The 18377-nt window shown below is 44.0% G+C and overlaps 1 protein-coding gene across 5 annotated transcripts in view; it reads left to right on the top strand.

The window, feature by feature from the left end:
- The first annotated feature begins 3291 nt into the window (after nucleotides 1–3291).
- The window catches only part of IGF2BP3 (insulin like growth factor 2 mRNA binding protein 3), a 155185-nt gene continuing 140099 nt past the window's right edge, over nucleotides 3292–18377 (top strand). For 2 of the 5 annotated variants that reach the window (XM_058724821.1, XM_058724824.1), the window contains exons 1-2: nucleotides 3296–3845; nucleotides 5218–5278. In XM_058724821.1, the coding sequence (XP_058580804.1) occupies nucleotides 3671–3845; nucleotides 5218–5278 (236 nt within the window). In that variant the 5' untranslated portion in view covers nucleotides 3296–3670. The other 3 variants (XM_058724823.1, XM_058724822.1, XM_058724825.1) reach the window with 3 other exon arrangements.

Raw genomic sequence — 18377 nt, forward strand, 5'->3', positions numbered from 1 at the left:
GAGCAAGAGTATGTTAAAAAACACCTATGGGGCCCAGGCGATGACGCGGCGGGCATTGCGTGCCCACCCCGCGGTAAGGACTTCGGCTCTCCGGTGGTCCCAGAAGCGGCCGGGTGTTAGGAAGGCTGGCATTAAGAATGCCCTTTGTTTCGCCTCTACCTGCTCAGCCTTCGCTCATAACCTGTGGATACAGCAACGGTAACCGACCTTCTAAACAGTTTTTCTCCTTTAATAGTACACTGATCCATAAACATTTTTATTGCCTTCAGGAGATAAGGAGTAGGTGCAGCTGTCCAAAGAGTAAACAGGCTGCAGTTGGTGACACTCAGCCGCATCAGAGCACACACAATAGGTGGGATTCTCTCGTGGGGTTAAAATTAGGAGCTGCAACTGCTTCGGCAAGAACTCGAGTAGCCCATATGCAGTGTTAATTTCCTGTGTGAGACTCCTTGGAAGACTGGAAGTTAGACTAACCTTACATTCATTTTTGAAAATCCACTAAAGATACTTTTGCACTTGAAATGCCAGTAAAAAGAGTTACCCATGTTCTTTTTACTCAGCCAGTGAATACATAGTTACCCCTTAAATGGTTGGAAGACTGGAAGTGGAGTGCACTGTATTCACCACCCTTTGATGTCTGAGCTTATAGAACTCCTGTATGTTTTTAAGGTCCAAGAAGGAGTATCCAGTTTGTTAAAATAATACACAGATTAAGTTCACGAGTTCCAGGAACATATTTCATCAAAACAGCACACAGTTGTCTTAAATTCCAGCTGTTAGATGTGTTTGATAGTGACCGACAGCACGGGCTAGTATTTATGGAAAATAAACAATTTATCCCATGCTTTAGAAGTAGATACTTCCTTAGGTCGCAGTTTTAGTAACAGCAAATACAGTGACCAATCCAGAAGGCACCATTCAAATGACTTTGGAAGCAAGCTGAATATAGAAGATTTGTTCTTAATGAAAAATTACTAAAAGCTAAATGATCAAAAGACTGGTTTGCAATATTTAAAGAGATACTCAGAAAAGCAAATATTACTGAGTAAAAACACATTTCTCCAAATAGCTTTTGATCACATGCGACAGGTACATGAAAAAAAATTAATCATTTTTGATATTTACATTTTGAGTACTATGTAAGTTAAAGGAAGAATACATATTTTTTTCTTTTTTAGAACAAAGGGCTTCTTTTTAAAAACATGAAAAGGAAAATTAAGCTCTTTTTAAAAGTTAAACCTAACCATAAACTTAAAATCTCACCATCCAAATGTTCTTTATACAACTCATAATATAGTTCTAAGTATTATTACACAATAGCACATCGATCTCATAAAGTAAAAACATTTCACTAAATTAAATGTCAATGAAAATACTGTGAAAGTGAGTTTATATTTTTTATATTTAAAAGTTGGATTTGCTTGGCAGAAAAAGAAAAACCTGTTAGAAGAGTTGCATTTAAAATGGATGATCTGACACCTTCCGGTTCCTTAACACAAAATTATAAGTTCCTTTTAAAAGAAAAGATGTAAATGCTTCATGCAATAATTCCCACATGTTGAAAAAATTATGTCATTCATCTTTTAATTGGAAAACATACACTTTTAAATGGCATACACAGATTTGACAGAGAAACGAACTCATCAATTTTAAATACTGAAATGTTTCCATTTAAATCATATTTTCTCTATCACACAATATATTTTCTACTAAGAGTACCAGGTCATTAAAGATTCCTGTTTCTATTTCCCTGCTACATAAAGCGAATTTCATTCGCTTTTTAAAACTAATCATTTTTCGTCTTTTCCATGGAATACCTGTTAAAAATATACCACAAGTAACTGGTGGAAATGAAGCTTTTGAGTAGAGTGCACAATCATTAAACGGCACTTGCAGATTTCCACAAGAACCCGAGCACTGTGTTCATTTCCGTATTCCTCTTCTCCAGTCTACATTTTGTTGGCCCAGTAAAGGCTTCACCGGGCCCAGACCCTCCCCCACACACCCACCATTGTACTCGTTACATCCAGGGGAAATTATGAATGGTTCTCATGGCCAAATGCTGGCAAAAACGAGGCAGAAAAAGATTTCAACAATTTTTCAAGTGCGAATATCACCTAGGGGTAACGCAGAGCGGTCTTCCTGTTTTAAGAGTCCCAAGTTCTCCAACTAAAATTCTTTAAATAAAAGTACCAGCCTACCCCACTCCTCCTCCTCTGGAAACTACAGGAAGAAATGGTTTCCGTTTAGATACCGACTTGTCCCACTATGACTTCTCTCCTCCGGCCTCCGAGGCTCGGGGACCCCCTCCCCCATCCCCACGCCAAATACCTCCGCCCCTGCGCTCCCCTCCCCCACTGGTGGCCAAGCCCGCCCCCGGCCTCATTTATCTCTGAGCCTTTTCTGAATCGCGCAACCAATCGCAAACGCGAAGCCGAGAGCCAACGCGAGCGCAGGCGGAGGAGGTGTCGCCCAGACACCCGCCCAGGACGCCGCGGGCTCCCATCCCCCACCGCCCTGGCTCGGGGCTGCCCCACTTCCCCTGTGCCCGGGCCCTTGAAGGGTGCATAAGGTGGGGCGCGTCTGCCCGCTTCTCTCGCCCCCTCCCATCCCACCCCCTCGCTGCGTTTCCGCCCCTGCCAGCTCTGGAAACGTGCTTGCGGCTTTGCAGAGGTTATACTCAAATGTCATCAAAGCCACAAGGCGAGTTCGAAATTGCGACTCTTTGGGTTTGTTAATTACCTATTTAAAAAAATCGAATATTTAAAACTCTGGTAACTAGAGCTGAGAAATTGCCTAATTAGCACCTCCACCCGAATCTCATTAAAAAAAAAAAAAAATCTTCCCTTCCTCCCCTCCCCCTCAGGATCCGCCCCGACCAGATAACCCTTTCAAAACTCTGTTGTGACAATCAGCGCCGCCAGCCGCGCTCCCCTCCGCGCCCCGGCTGAGGCTCCTTTAGCATTTTTTTTCTCCCCTCTTCCTCCTCCCTTCTCAGGGTCTCTCGCTCAAGCTCCTTTCCCCTCCCCCTCTCTTCCTCCTTTTTCCCCCGAAACCCACTCTAATTCAGGCGCTGGGATTCCTCACGTGAGACGTTGATTTGTAGTTTGAACACGTGGCTCATTCAAAAAGCCGGACACTCGGAGCGGATTTTTTCCGCCTCCTGCGCCTTCCTCCCCCCCACCCCTTCCCCCTCCCTCCTGCCAGTCACCCTTCTGGGTTTTTTTTTTCTTTTCTTTTTTTTTTTTTTAAGGGGAGGCGGCGCTTGCCCTCACGTAGTGTGATATTTTCACAGTCCGCTGGCCGATGCCAAAGGGGTTGGGGAGGAAGAGACAAAAAGTAGTTCTTCTCCCCTCCTCCTCCTCTCCTTTTTTCGCTAATCCCGCCTCCTCCTCAGAGTTAGGAAGACTCGTTGATGCGTTTGGGTTGTAGCAAGGCTTTTTCTTTTCTTTTTTTTTTTTTTTTTTTAATATTCAGAAAAGGAAAAACAAGAACCTTCGGATTTGATTTTTCGCTCGTCGTTCTTGTTCTTGGTTGTAACTGTGTTGGTGTGTTTTAACGGCGAGAAAACGAAGAGAACAAAACCCACCGGAGCCCTCCATCACTGTGGGTGGTTTTAATTTTTCGTTTTCCTGTCAATTTTTTTTTTAAATAACAACCACTCTTCACAATGAACAAACTGTATATCGGAAACCTCAGCGAGAATGCGGTCCCTTCGGACCTGGAAAGTATCTTCAAGGACGCCAAGATCCCGGTGTCGGGACCCTTCCTGGTGAAGACTGGTTACGCGTTCGTGGACTGTCCGGACGAGAGCTGGGCCCTTAAGGCCATCGAGGCGCTTTCAGGTGGGCCCGCCCCAGCCCCGCCGGCGCGCCCGCTCCAGCCCCGCGCAGCCCGCCCGGGCCTGCCAGGGTCGCGCACCCGGAGCTAGGCCCGCGGCTGCCACCGGGGCGTCCACACAGGGCCCCAGGCCCAGGCGAGAGCGGGCGGGGAGGTGGGGCGAGGCCCGGGCGCCCACGCGCGTGAGGTCCAGGTTGCTTTCTTCAGCTTGGGCTCCAACCCGGCTCCCCTCCTCCCGGGGCGTTGCGGGCAGACGGCGGACGCGCTGTCCAGAAAGCCCCGGTGCGGGCTCGGACGGGAGCTGGGCTGGGGGAGGCGCGACCGCGAGCGCCGGACTCTCAGCGCTTGCCCCGCCCGGGCCCAGGCGCGGGCTCCAGTCTCCGGCACGCCGGGCCTTGGGGGCCGAGCGCGGACGCCCGTTTCTTCCTCGCTTCCTCCCTTCCTCCTTCCTTCCTTCCTTCCTTTCTCTCTTTGCACGTTATTTACGGTGTTGGTTTCGCAGTTCCCCCGTCTCCCCCCAGACCCCAGGCGCGGGAGAACACAAAGTGGCCTCGACCCTGCTGCAGAGTGAGGCCGCGGGCTGCTGCCTAAACACAGGCGGCCCGGCGCTTCCTCTAGATACTGCGGGACGCAGGCTGGTGCGACCTAGGTTCCACGCTCAACCTCCCCGCGTCCGACGAGCTAGAGGGGCAGGTGGGCGAGGGCGGCGGGTGGTCGCGGGCAAGGGAGCCCTAGCTGCGGCGCCCTCCCTCGGCCTCTCTCTTCGCCCCGGCCTCGGGGGGTGTCGGGGCATGCTCCGCGCGCGCGGGACCTTGCGTGGCGGGGCTGCGCTCAAGTCCCTCCAGGAGCCCGTGTTTTTTTGCGTGGCGGGCGCCGCGCTGTCCTTCGAGCCTTGTTCATTCTGTGCGACGGTGCATCTCTGGCGGTGCATTCTGCGCCTACCCTGTTCCTAGAGGGCCTGGGCTTGAAGCCGGAGAAGGGCCCGGCGTCCCTACCTGAAAAAAGCCAGCGTAGCCGGCTCTTCGGAGTTTGTCTTATGGGAGTGTCCAGGGAGGTGGGCGGAAGGGCCGTCGGTCCTGCGGCTGTCGTGGGGTTGGGTGACCCCCTGAGGTGGGCGGAGGCGGCCTGGGGGTAGAATGTTACCCAGGTGGTGGGCTAGCCAGTCGACCCCCGCCCCCCCAACTGTAAGTTGTACACACAGCCCCGAGGGGTCAACTTTCCACCCGCGCGGGTCCGGGCTTCCCTTCCGGCCTTGAGACGCATCCGTGCCGTGGGGGTCTCTGGTCACTTGTGTCGCCGCTTAGGCTGGGCGGGTCCTTCTTGCGGGAAGAGCGGCTAAACCCAGCCAACTGTCTCCCACCTCTTGTATGTCCGCAGGTAAAGTGGAACTGCACGGGAAATTTATGGAAGTTGAGCACTCAGTCCCAAAAAGACAAAGGTGAGCTTATTTATCATGTTCTCATTAATTCTTTTCTCACTTTTTTATTGGGAGGAAAGATTCAACACAGCTGAAAACTTCTTTTTCTCCCATGCTTTTTGGATGGCTTTATTTTATGCTGGATGGCTCGGCGTTTCTTATTCCTTGCATTTAAGTTTATGGCAGGTGTGTGCGTGTGCGCTGCTAAGGAATAAAGGTCTTGTGTGTGGTTCTTGCCACTGGATTATTACTGGTGAAGTCTCTCAAAGAAGCCCTCACAGCTGTATGTTCTTCTAAGGTGCTGCAATAGGAAATCAAAGTCTTGAAGGGTGATTTGGGGACTCTGTAGGAATTAGGAAGTAGTGGGTGACCCTCTTCCACCCCCACTACCCACCTACAAGTACAGGATAGGGGAAAGCCGCTGCAGACACGCGTGGGTGTGGAGTGCCTTTTCTTCTCTGCCCCCAGTTGGCGGCGAGGAGTCAGAGAGGCCTCGGAGGCGGTCTGTGTATCTGAGAAGAGTGAAATTTGCTGATTGGAACACGTGAGTGAATGCCTGGGCTTCTCCTGCCCAGAAGCGCCTTTTCAGTCATTCTAGAGTTACACAGGTTGCTGCATACCAGCCTTTTGTTTCCTGCCCCTTCCCCCCCCCCCCCCCCCAATATTTTTGCTTAGAAATAACCACCAAGAGAGCGAAGACTAAAGATCTGTACTACTTACGCACTGGGATTGCACTTTTTGGAGAGCATGTGTAGTGTGTCACTTTACAAAACGTTTGGAGACTGTTTTAACCTCTGGAGTATTTTGAAGAAATGGCTCCTTTCTCAAGAGCAGGCCAGATTCTCGCTCTGTCGCTAACTGGAAAGGCGCTGCTCCCTAACTGGTGCTGGGTTTAGCTTGTGCTTTTCTGGGTTTTACAAGGTGAGGTTAGAGTTTCTGCTTTTGTCCTCCCATTTTCCCCGCTTCTAAACCTGGGCTAAGCAATAAGCTGAAAGTTAACCTAAATAAACTAGGACTGCATGTGTCTGGTTGGATATAGGTGAGTGTGTGTGCTGGAGGGCAGGAGAGGGTTGCTGTGCATTTCTCTGGTGCTCTGCAGAGAGAGATGGCTGTATAAAATGTCATCATCTGCTTATTTCTATATTGAGCTCTCTTTCAGGTAAAGCATTTTTACAAACCTTGTTTTTAGTTAGCTGGAATTTTGTGGATTTCTCTTGTTCATGTACTTAATTTTCATTAGGACAGTTGAAAAGACATTTGTTGGATGAGATAGGTTTAGTTCCAGTTGGGAATTTTGGTGGGGTCAAGTTATTTCACATATAGAGGGGTATTCTTTGTTAAAAGCTTCTAAAACAATAGAAAGGTACTGAAAAGTATCTAAATTGATTTCTCTTTAATAGGAATTAGAAAATTGAGGGTAAAGTCCTATCTCCTTAAAAAATGTAAAGGCATAGTCTAAATTGTATACCTAAGGGAAAAAAATGTAAGTACATTCTGCAAATTCTAATTGGTTTCATGTTTAGCCTGCGTGTCCTAATTTTCTTCAAATGTTGAATAAAAAAGAGGCAAATGGTTGTGTCGGACTGGCATTTGAGCATTTGAGAGTTTCTAAATTTAAACGTTAAATGTCTGGCATTTTTCAGATACAATTTATGGACCTGCATGTAAATGCAGATTACTTAGCTTTGCTCTCCTGATTTTCTTTTCTAGCCTGGTGTGAATTTCTCCCCATGTGTAGTGAATTAAATTAAAAACATCTGGTAACAGCCTGTTTTATTCTTAAAGACTTTTGCCCAACCTAAAAAACGTACTTGTTACTTTATTTTTTTTTTTTAATTTTTTTTTCAACGTTTTTTATTTATTTTTGGGACAGAGAGAGACAGAGCATGAACGGGGAAGGGGCAGAGAGAGAGGGAGACACACAGAATTGGAAACAGGCTCCAGGCTCCGAGCCATCAGCCCAGAGCCTGACGCGGGGCTCGAACTCACAGACCGCGAGATCGTGACCTGGCTGAAGTCGGACGCTTAACCGACTGCGCCACCCAGGCGCCCCGCACTTGTTACTTTATAACGAACAGGGGTTCCTCTTAGGAAAGCATATAAGGTAAAATGCCACCAGTGGCAGCAAGTATTTCTATCAATGGGTGCTTTTTCGTTTCATTAACAACGTAGATTAAAATTTCAGGCTTTATTTGGCTTACCTTAAAATGCTCAGTATTTTTTAAAAAATGTTTTAACATTTGTGTGAGAGGCAGAGGCAGAGAATCCTTAGTAGGCTCCACACTGACAGCAGAGAGCCAGATGCAGGGCTCCAACTCAGGAACTGTGAGACCATGACCTGAGCCAAAGTTGGACGCTTAACTGACTGAGCCACCCAGGCACCCCTAAAATGCTCAGGATTTTAAATAACTATGTTAGTAGCAAGTGGGAATGAGTACATTGGAGACAACTATTTACAGATAGGGGGAACAATCAAGTAAGTCCTTTTCTAGTGTTGAGATGGTGAAAAACAAAAGTAGAGGTTTCTTTTTCTGAGGGAAATTTGCTGGAAATCTGTATTACAGTCTTGTAACTGAACCTTGGAACTGTGATACAGTTTTCCTTATCTGGACTGTTCCCCTGTCTGAATAGGCTTTGGGAGAGGGCTGAGAAGACAACCCTGGTGAGTCATGCTTAGCCCCTATAAGGGTCAAGCAGTTGTACTGGTGACCGTGCGTTGAATGCTGCAGACCAGTCCTTGCCAAGTGAGCCTGCTGGACTTCTGGGTGGAGTTCTTTGTGCTGAGCAGCCCTTGCATTCCATCCCATCACCATGTGGGCATCTGAGGCAGGCACACCCACATGTGCAGTAGTGACCTTTATACCTGCTGTGCAAGGCATGTTGGGAGCCTGGTGCTGAAGAATGCTTATGGCAGCACTCTGAGATGGATGAATGGGCTTGCAGCAACTAAACAAGGCCCAGGAGGCAATTTGAAGCTTTGACGTGCTGGCCCAACTCTGACTGGGAGCTGAGCTGGGTAGGGAACCTTTCAGGAAGGGGCACTGTGGAGTTTGGTTCTGACCAAGCTTAGCTCCTGATTTACTGAAGTCTCCAGGGAATGTGGAAGGAATGTTGCTTTGCTGCATTCAGATATCCCTCAGTTGTGGAGGATTATAGCACTATTTCAGAGTTTGAGAGCCCCGTGTCCAGAATGAAGAGAAAATTGCACTGAGTATCTGTGATAGTGTTGCGCTTTCGATTTCTAAAATAAAAGCTCTAGCACATGAATACTTGGCTTCCCTCTGAGGTATAATCCTAAACACTCCCTCCTCCCCCCTCTGCCTTGTTGGATAAAGGTGGGTGTAAAAATTGTGTGGCTTTGAAGACTGTAGCTCTCTTGGATTGGAAGAACCACTGGTATCTTGTGGGACCTCATAGGTGCCCATCTGTGATGTAAATCGAACCGATTTCCTTTTTTATATTGTGGGCTGTTGGGCCTGGGAGAGGGAATAGGAAAGTTTCTGACACTCTTGGAACAGAGAGGATGGTAGTTTTAGTTGGTTTGTGATGACTTTTTTAAGTTATGAAAATTTTTCACATTTTTGGTTTTTTATAGCTTAAACTTGCTTATGATTTAGCTGTCAGTATTAAGATTATGTGAAGGCAAAATATATGTGAATAAAGAATAAAAAATAGTAGGATATTATAGTTAATATTTTTTCCAGGAAGGATCCATTAAGCCAGACTGGTGTCTCAGCTCACATGTCGGTGTTTTTTGTTTCCTTAAAAAATGAAAATGAAGTGAACAACTTATTTCCATATTACAATCTTGAGGTTAACATGTAAATTAGATAGACATAGTATAAACTTTTTTTTAATGATTTATTTTTTTATTTTTTGGAGACAATAAGAGTAGGGGAGGGGAAGAGAGAGAGGGAGACACAGACTCCAAAGCAGGCTCCAGGCTCTGAGCTGTCAGTACAGAGCCTGATGCGGGGGCTCGAACTCCTGAATCGCGAGATCATGACCTGAGCCAAAATCAGACGCTTAACCGACTGTTGAGCCACCCAGTCTCCCCAAATAGACATAGTAAAAAAAGTTACTGGAGTTTTAAATGTATCTTACTTTGAATGGCTATTTAAAAGCTAGTACTGCATTTTTTTTTTTTTTTTTTTTAAAGTTTAACGTTTATTTATTTTTGAGACAGAGAGAGACAGAGCATGAACGGGGGAGGGGCAGAGAGAGAGGGAGACACAGAATCGGAAACAGGCTCCAGGCTCCGAGCCATCGGCCCAGAGCCCGACGCGGGGCTCGAACTCACAGACCGCGAGATCGTGACCTGGCTGAAGTCGGCCGCTTAACCGACTGCGCCACCCAGGCGCCCCGCTAGTACTGCATTTTAACCACTGTTCGGTATAGACTGGGATGGTGTGCAGTGTGTACATTAGCTAGGGCATATGATCCTGTTGTCTCGGGCCAAGAAAAGTTGCTTTCTAATTTAATTCTTTAAAAGTTTTTATTTATTTTATTTTGAGAGACAGAGCACAAGCAGGGGAAAGGCAGAGAGAGAGAGAGAGGGAGATAGAATCCCAAGCAGGATGTGCACCATTAGCGCGGAGCCCAGTGTGGGGCTCGAACTCATAAACTGTGAGATCATGACCCCAGCCAAAATCAGAGTGCCCCAAAAGCTTGTTTTTTAATGCTGAACATTTGAACGTAGGCATGAACAGTTGTGTTGGTCCTTGATTATTAGTTTGGTACAGGTGAATATTGTGAGTTAGATTTCTCTTACAGAGATGTGGGGTTCTGAATGTTAGGAAACTCTTCATGGCTGGAAAGAATCATAAGCAGTGTCTTTGGAGTGCTCAGTTTAAGGTCAGTAGTGCATGACTGCTTAAATGATAGTAGCCAACAAGATTTTTCTTGATTTCATGTTGTTTCCTCAGTACAGCTTGAGGGAGAGTAAAAGATTTCTTACTTTGGCATTATTAGAATTAAAACATATAAGTGAATGTTGATAAGTAGTTTCTGTGTGGCTGTCCACAGTAACAAGGAAGACATTATGGAAACATGACATGTGCCTAGAGCCAGTGGGAATTGAGAATCTTGGCTTCTGTTTCTGGCTTTCCTTTTGATTTATTTGTGTGATCACTTACATTCTCTGTCCATGCCAAATGCCACTATAATAAACTAATGGGGCATAGTTTGTTCTGAGGTTTGCTGTTCTGCTTGAAATGAGTTACCAGCTAAGGCTTAAAAATACCTTTTGGAACTAGATATGAGGTTTTCCCTGTAAGGAGCTTGTATTTGCTGTTGTTTGGTAGCTCAGTTACTTTTGCGTGTGTACCCCTTTAGGGCAGTCAGCAAGAGGGAAATGATCTTTGTCATATTTTGAAATCCTTTTGTGAGCCATACCATTGCAGTTAATGTGTTGTTATAGGTCTTGGATTTTGTATTAAAGTGAAGCTGTTGAACCACCTGGATATATATTTGAAGCAACTCTTTTTAATTGTCTTTAACAGTGTTGAGATACAAACTTTCCTAGCGGTGACTAATTTTTGAATTGTAGGATCTATCTATTTTTTATTATATGATTTATGTATCCACCAACTTTGGCAGTTGGTTTAGTCTGGGAGGATGGAGAAAGGCTGTGCTATTCTTAGCCAAGTTTCCTTTATTAACTGTTGCCTCTGATTCAAGCTTCTAGAGTCACAAGACAGGAGGTGGCAGTGTGGTAGCAGTGACCAAGGGATAGGATTGGCGTTTTAGTTAGAACTCTGCCCCATAAATCTGATGTTTAAAAAATTGGCGTGAATCGCCAGGGTTTTGCTTGAAAGCTGGTGGCAGATACTTTTCAGTGCTCTATTAAAACTGAGGGTGTAATTTATCATGGTCTGAAACTGCTGTTGGGCAAGTATTGGTAAATAAACACAGTTGTAAACATTAATATAGTATGTGGATTTTCTTGCCCTGAAGGGGAATACATAGTACATAAATTATGCATTGTAGAGAAGTATCTTGAAACCATTTAATTTGATTAGGAGGTAGTTTGAAGTTATTATACATGGATTCTTTGAGAAATCTAATCGAACTATAAATTTCTTGTAAAGATTTTATTTTATACCCAATGTGGGGCTCCAACTCAAAATCCTGAGATCAAGAGTCACACATTCCACCAACTGAGCCAGCCAGCCCTCCCCTCCCCTCCCCCCCAAGTGGATCTCTTTAAGTTAAGAGAGGCTTAAGTCCTTAGGATAGCTGGCATTATCACTTAGTTGTTTAGAAGTTGATTCCACTGTTATCTTGGTGTTTCCAGTTATCTCTTGCTGCATAACAAACTACCCCAAAACTTAGTGACTCAAAACAACTTATTTTTCCTCACGATTCTCTGGGTCTGCTTGGCGATTGTTTCTGTTCCATGTGGTGTCATTTTGGGTCATTTACTGAGCTGGTCTAAAATGTCTAAGGAGGCTTCATTAACATGGCTGGCCTCTTCGTGCTGGTCTACGTGACTTTTCTCCACAAGATACCTGAACGCTTGGTAGTAGCCCTTGGCTGCCAAGTGAGAGTAGAAACTGCTAGGCCTCCTAAAGGCTAGGCCCAGAATTGGCACATTATTCTATCCCATTCTGTCGACCAAAGCAAGTCACAAGGCCAGCACAGATTCAAGGGGGATATGGAAGTAGTCTCCATCTCTTGATGGTAGAGGGGTATGAATGTACAGAGGGGAAGGAATTGATAGTGTGACAGTCTTTGTAGATTGTTTTCCATACATGAGAGGAGGGGAGGAGTAGTGGCTTCAAAGTGATGGGAACCTAAAATATCTGAAAATTGCATTTAGCACTAGAAATGGGGAACCAGTTTCCATTGTAATATTTTGGCAAGAGATGATATTAGCTTTGGAGGTAATGAATAGTGGTCAGTGTGTATTTTGAGAGAAACAGTTGTGAGGATCTGCTGATAGATTAGATGAAAGCTTTGAGAAAAGTAAAGCATGATAAGATTTTTTGGTCGGGGTGCCTGGGTGGCTCAGTTGATTAAGCATCCAACTCTTGGTTTTGGCTCAGGTTGTGATCTCACTATTGATTAGTGAGTTTGAGTCCTGCGTCAAGCTATTTGCTGTCAGTGCAGAGCCTGCTTGGGATTCTTTTTCTCTGACTCTCTGTCTGCCTCTCCCAGCTTGTGCTCTCTCTCTCTCTCTCTCTCTCTCTCTCTCGAAATAAATAAACTTAAAAAAACTCTCAGTAAAAACCTTTTTTTTTTTTTTTTTTTGGCGGGGGTGAGGAGGTCAGAAAAACTAGATGGAGAGTGGTGTCCTTTACCACAATGGAGAGTATTGGGGAAGGAGCAAATTCTTGGGTAGAAATCAAGAGCTTCATTTTTGGCATATTATGTCTCTAATGCTGGTTAGAAATTTAAGTGAAGAAGTCAAGTAGGTAGTTGAATATATCAATCTGGAGCGTAGGAATTGGAGGTGAAAATTAGAGGTGTTATTAGCTTGTGATATTTAATATCCTAGAATTGGACAAGATTACTAAGGGACTGAGTATGGGGCTTTAGGAGGGAGGAGAGACCAGCAAAGGAGAATGAGGGAGGCCAGTAAGGTAGAGGAAAGCAAGCAGAGTGAACTGCTTCTGGGAGGGAGATTCATGGAGAAAGCCTGTGGATAGGAAGGTGTAATCAACACTGGAATATCAGTGAGAGTTTGTGATTTGGATGGATGAATGTGAATGGGATTGGTATTAAGTCTCCGTCTTCTGGTTGGGCAGTAGGTAGATGGAGAGTGATTTACAAATTTTGGAGCAACCTGGACTGTAGCCTTTCTTTCAGAAGTCATTATCTTAATTTTTTAACTTTCCAGAAACGACTCTGATCATGTTATATTTATAACTTGCTAGAGATGGAAGAGTCCTAAGTTTAGTAGATCCTCTTGCCCATGGACAGGACTTGTTTGTTTGAGTTGACCTACTCTCTGGCATCTGTTTCAACAGTTGTGGTGACTGAGCTCACTTTCTAGATAACCCATTCTACTTTTTATTAATATGCATTTGGAAAATTCTATGAAGCTGGCTTAGGTTCCAAGGCAGCGTAGACCAAGTCCATTGTTTCTCTGTGGTTTTCTAAAGACTTGATTTGAGGAGGTTAACTAATTGGAATTAAAATAAAAACTTAAAAAACAAAAACAAAAAGACTTGATTTGACAAGCAGGGTTGAAACTATTGGCCAAAACATTTATGGATATCATGGGCTGAGTTTAAAATACTTGAATCATTTTGTTATTTTAGGATGCTGAATAAGTAAAGCATTCCTTCCATTTTATTCATAAAAGTTTAGCTATAAGAAATACAAGAAACCTTTTGTATAAAGTACCCTAAATTGCCTCATTTTCGCTTCTTTAAAAACCCGGTCCTTAGTAAAGCAGCTTTCTCCTCAAATTGTGAATCCTGGTTTTGGCCACAGAAGTCACCAAAACCAGGTGATGTGTTAGATCAGTTGATTGGAGACAGATGACTTGATCTGATTAACTTTTTAAAATGTGTATTTATTTTTGAGAGAGGGAGGGGTGGGAGGGGCAGAGAGAGAGGGAGACATAGAATCCCAACCTGGTTCTGCACTTGTCAGTGCAGAGCCTGATGCAGGGCTTGAATCCATGAACCGTGAGATTATGGTCTGAGCCGAACAAAATAGAGAGTCGGATTCTCAACTGACTGAGCCACCCAGGCACCCCTGATTAATGCTTTTTAAGACTCGGTTTATGCAAGTCCTTTGATCAGTAAAGTACTACTTTCAGAATGTGTCCAATACCTTCTATTTTAAGAAAGGCAAACCAATGAAAATGAGATAGCGCAATAGATTTTTTAGTGGTATTAGTTATTCTACCAAAGGATTCTCCATAAAGATTTGAGAGAAGTGACTTGCCCAGGGCACTGCAGGTAATTAGTAGAACCCATTTTCCACATCCTTTGACTCTGCCCTGCCTTCATTCCTCTCATTTAAGTTGTCAAATCCTCAAAGTGGCTTACACAGCAACTTGCTCATGTTTGCAGTGGCATGTTGGAGCAGAGATGTCCTGTTTTCTTACTTTCTCTGAAGAAAAAAGAAATCTTGTTTGGCTTCTTTCAAGGGTTGATTTATTGTCTTCCTGTAGGAAAAAGACAAGTATAGGTATTCTGGAATCTGGGGCTTACTATAGAGTAAAAACATCTGGGTGTCCTGTTTCAAGATGGAAAGAGGAACTGCTTCTTCCTGGAAGGTTTTTTTTTTTTTTTTTTAATTTTTTTTAGCAGCTTCATCTCGATATAAATGAACTGCAGAGAAGTTGGAGGAGGGCCCAACAAGGTATGAGAGTAGAACAGAAGGCATGAGGAGGTAGATGCCATGGCTTTGTTGCAGCCATATGATCGTGACTCCTGGGGTATGTTTTAGATTGCAAAAGAGGTAGATGTGTCCGGAATGGCGTCCATGGTGCCTGCCTGGTTGTTCCAGCTCTTCACCAAGTTTAGTAGGATCCTGGCTTGCAGAAGGAAGTTGTTTAAACTTGGGATATTGTTAAGAATTAGGAGACTGGGGGGAGGAATTGTGCTGGAACTTTCTGATTAGGAGCCTTGATGCTTTTACCATGTGCCCTTGGTGAACTGAAGGGCATCGCCAGAAGAATGTGGGACATGAGGTCTAAGATCTGGGTTTGAATCCCAACTCCATGTTCTAAATGCATGATGTTGAGGGGTGCTTGGGTGGCTCAGTTGATTAAACTTCAGCTCGGCCAGCTTCAGCTCAGGTCATGATCTTGCGGTTTGTGGGTTTGAGCCCTGCATTGGGCTCTGTGCTGACAGCTCAGAGCCTGGAGTCTGTTTCAGATTCCATGTCTCCCCCTCTCTCTGTCCCTCCCCAGCTCACACTCTGTCTTTCTCTCAGAAATAAATAAATGTTAAAAAAAAAAAAAAAAAAAAAAAAGTTTTTTTGTTGATGATTAAGGTTGAGGAAATGGAAGCTTGGGGAGGTTAGAATAATAGTAAAGGATGCCTGATAGGATCTTGGGGACAATGTTTAAAGCATCAATGTACATTATCATTCAGTAGTAACCTCGGTGGTTGATGTTGTATTTTTCCACTTGAGATTCAAATACGAATGCTGGATGTAGATTACAATTAGTGATAACAGAAATAAGAAAAACTTTGGTTCTGATTTTGAATGTGGATTCATGTAAGTAGAAATCTGTGAGTCGTGTGTTTTTGGGTTTTTTGCAAATGGAGGAGCATTTTATTTTATTTTTTTACTACTTAATTTAATTTATTTATTTTTAAGTTTATATCCAAATTAGCATATAGTGCAACAATGATTTCAGGAGTAGATTCCTTAGTGCCCCTTACCCATTTAGCCCATCCCCCCTCCCACAACCCTCTAGTAACCTTCAGTTCTCCATATTTATGAGTCTCTTCTGTTTTGTCCCCCTCCCAGTTTTTATATTATTTTTGTTTCCCTTCCCTTATGTTCATCTGTTTTGTCTCTTCAAGTCCTCATATGAGTGAAGTCATATGATTATTTCTTTCTCTGACTCATTTCACTTAGCATAATACCCTCCAGTTCCATTTAGCATAATACCCTCCAGTTCCATCCACGTAGTTGCAAATGGCAAGATTTCATTCTTTTTGATTGCCGAGTAATACTTCATTGTGTATGTGTATATATATGTATATGTATATATGTATATGTATATATATACACACACACACCACGTCTTTATCCATTCATCCATCGATGGACATTTGGGCTCTTTCCATAATTTGGCTATTGTCGATAGTGCTGCTATAAACATTGGGGTGCATGTGCCCCTTCTAAACAGCATCCCTGTGTCCCTTGGATAAATACCTAGTAGTGCAGTTGCTGGATCGTAGGGTAGTTCTATTTTTAGTTTTTTGAGGAACCTGCATTCTGTTTTCCAGAGTGGCTGCACCAGCTTGCGTTCCCACAACAATGCAAAAGATGCTCTTTCTCCACATACTCGCCAACATCTGTTGTTGCCTGAGCCATTCTGACAGGTGTAGGGTGGTATCTCATTGTGGTTTTGATTTGTATTTCCCTGATGAGCAGTGATGATCATTTTTTCATGTGTCAGTTGGCCATCTGGATGTCTTTCTTGGAGAAGTGTCTATTCATGTCTTTTGCCCATTTCTTCACTGGATTATTTGTTTTTTGGGTGTTGTGTTTGATAAGTTCTTTATAGATTTTGGATACTAACCCTTTATGCGATATGTCATTTGCAAGTATCTTCTCCCATTCTGTCGGTTTCCTTTTAGTTTTGCTGATTGTTTCCTTCGCTGTGCAGAAGCTTTTTATTTTGATGGGGTCCCAGTAGTTCATTTTTGCTTTTGTTTCCCTTGCCTCCAGAGACGTGTTGAGTAAGGGGTTGCTGTGGCCAAGATCAAAGAAGTTTTTGCCTGCTTTCTCCTCGAGGATTTTGATGGCTTACTGTCTTACATTTAGGTCTTTCATCCATTTTGAGTTTATTTTTGTGTATGGTGTAAAAAGTGGTCCAGGTTCATTCTTCTGCGTGTCGCTGTCCAGTTTTCCCAGCACCGCTTACTGAAGAGACTGTCTTTATTCCATTGGATATTCTTTCCTGCTTTGTCGAAGATTAGTTGGCTGTATGTTTGTGGGTCCATTTCTGGGTTCTCTATTCTGTTCCATTGATCTGAGTGTCTGTTCTTGTGCCAGTACCATTACTGTCTTGATGATTACAGCTTTGTAGTATAGCTTGAAGTCCGGGATTGTGATGCCTCCTGCTTTGGCTTTTTTCCTCACGATTGCTTTGGCTATTTGGGGTCTTTTCTGGTTCCATAAAAATTTTAGGATTATTTGTTCTTGCTCTGTGAAGAATGCTGGTGTTATTTTGACAGGGATTGCATTGAGTATGTAGATTGCCTTGGGTAATATTGACATTTTAACAATATTCTTCCTTTCTAGGAGCATGGAATCTTTTTCCATTTTTTTGTATCTTCAGTTCTTTCATAAGCCTTCTATAGTTTTCAGAGTATAGATTTTTCACCTCTTTGGTTAGATTTCTTCCTAGGTATTTTATGGTTTTTGGTGATGTATGACCTTTTTAAAAAAAAATCACGGTGTAACCTAGACACAATATTAACAGCTTGAATTTTTACACGTGTATACATTCAAATTAATTCAGAACACATGAAATAAAATGTGAAAAGACTTGTTTTTCAATCCTCTCCATCTCCATGTATTTCCCAGGTCTTCCAGCTGGCAATTTGGTTTATTATTTTACAGAAATTCTTCTATGTATGTGTTGATAAACATTTTTAAAAATTTATTTATGTATTTGAGTGAGACAGAGAGCAAGTCAGGGAGGAGCAGAGAGAAACTCCCAAGCAAGCTCCGGGTGGCCAGCCAGCACAGAGCCCAATGTTTCTAAAAAAAGGTAAAAGTTATGAGGATTAAGTTGTGACAGTTTGTAGCTTGATCACCTAGGGTTTATGTTCTCCTAGACTTAGAACCATAGCATTTTGAAGTTTGGGTTTTACCTCAGAGACTAATAATCTGTGAGAACTTGACTAAGACCTATTTTGAGGAAAATTTTGATTAAAAATTAGTTTCCAAAACCAAGTGCTACTCATCTTGCCACACTAGCTGGGCAGATGATGATTGGAGAGCTTGATGAAAAGAACCTATGATGATGGGGCACCTGGGTGGCTCAGTGGGTTAAGTGTCCCACTCTTTTTTATTTTTTTATTTTTGGGACAGAGAGAGACAGAGCATGAACGGGGGAGGGGCAGAGAGAGAGGGAGACACAGAATTGGAAACAGGCTCCAGGCTCCGAGCCATCAGCCCAGAGCCTGACGCGGGGCTCGAACTCACGGACCGCGAGATCGTGACCTGGCTGAAGTCGGACGCTTAACCGACTGCGCCACCCAGGCGCCCCAAAGTGTCCCACTCTTGATTTCAGCTCAGGTCATGATCCCAGGGTCCTGATATCTAGCCCTGTGTCTGGCTCCACACTGAGTGTGGAGCCTGCTTAAGATTCATATTCCCTCTCCTCCTCTCCCCCCTCTCCCTCTCCCCCTTTCCCCCTCTCCCCTTCTCTCTTCCCCACCTCTGTCTAAACAAAACAGAAAACAGACCATAA

The sequence above is a fragment of the Neofelis nebulosa genome, chromosome 4, assembly GCF_028018385.1.
Source record: "Neofelis nebulosa isolate mNeoNeb1 chromosome 4, mNeoNeb1.pri, whole genome shotgun sequence".
NCBI lineage: Eukaryota > Metazoa > Chordata > Mammalia > Carnivora > Felidae > Neofelis > Neofelis nebulosa.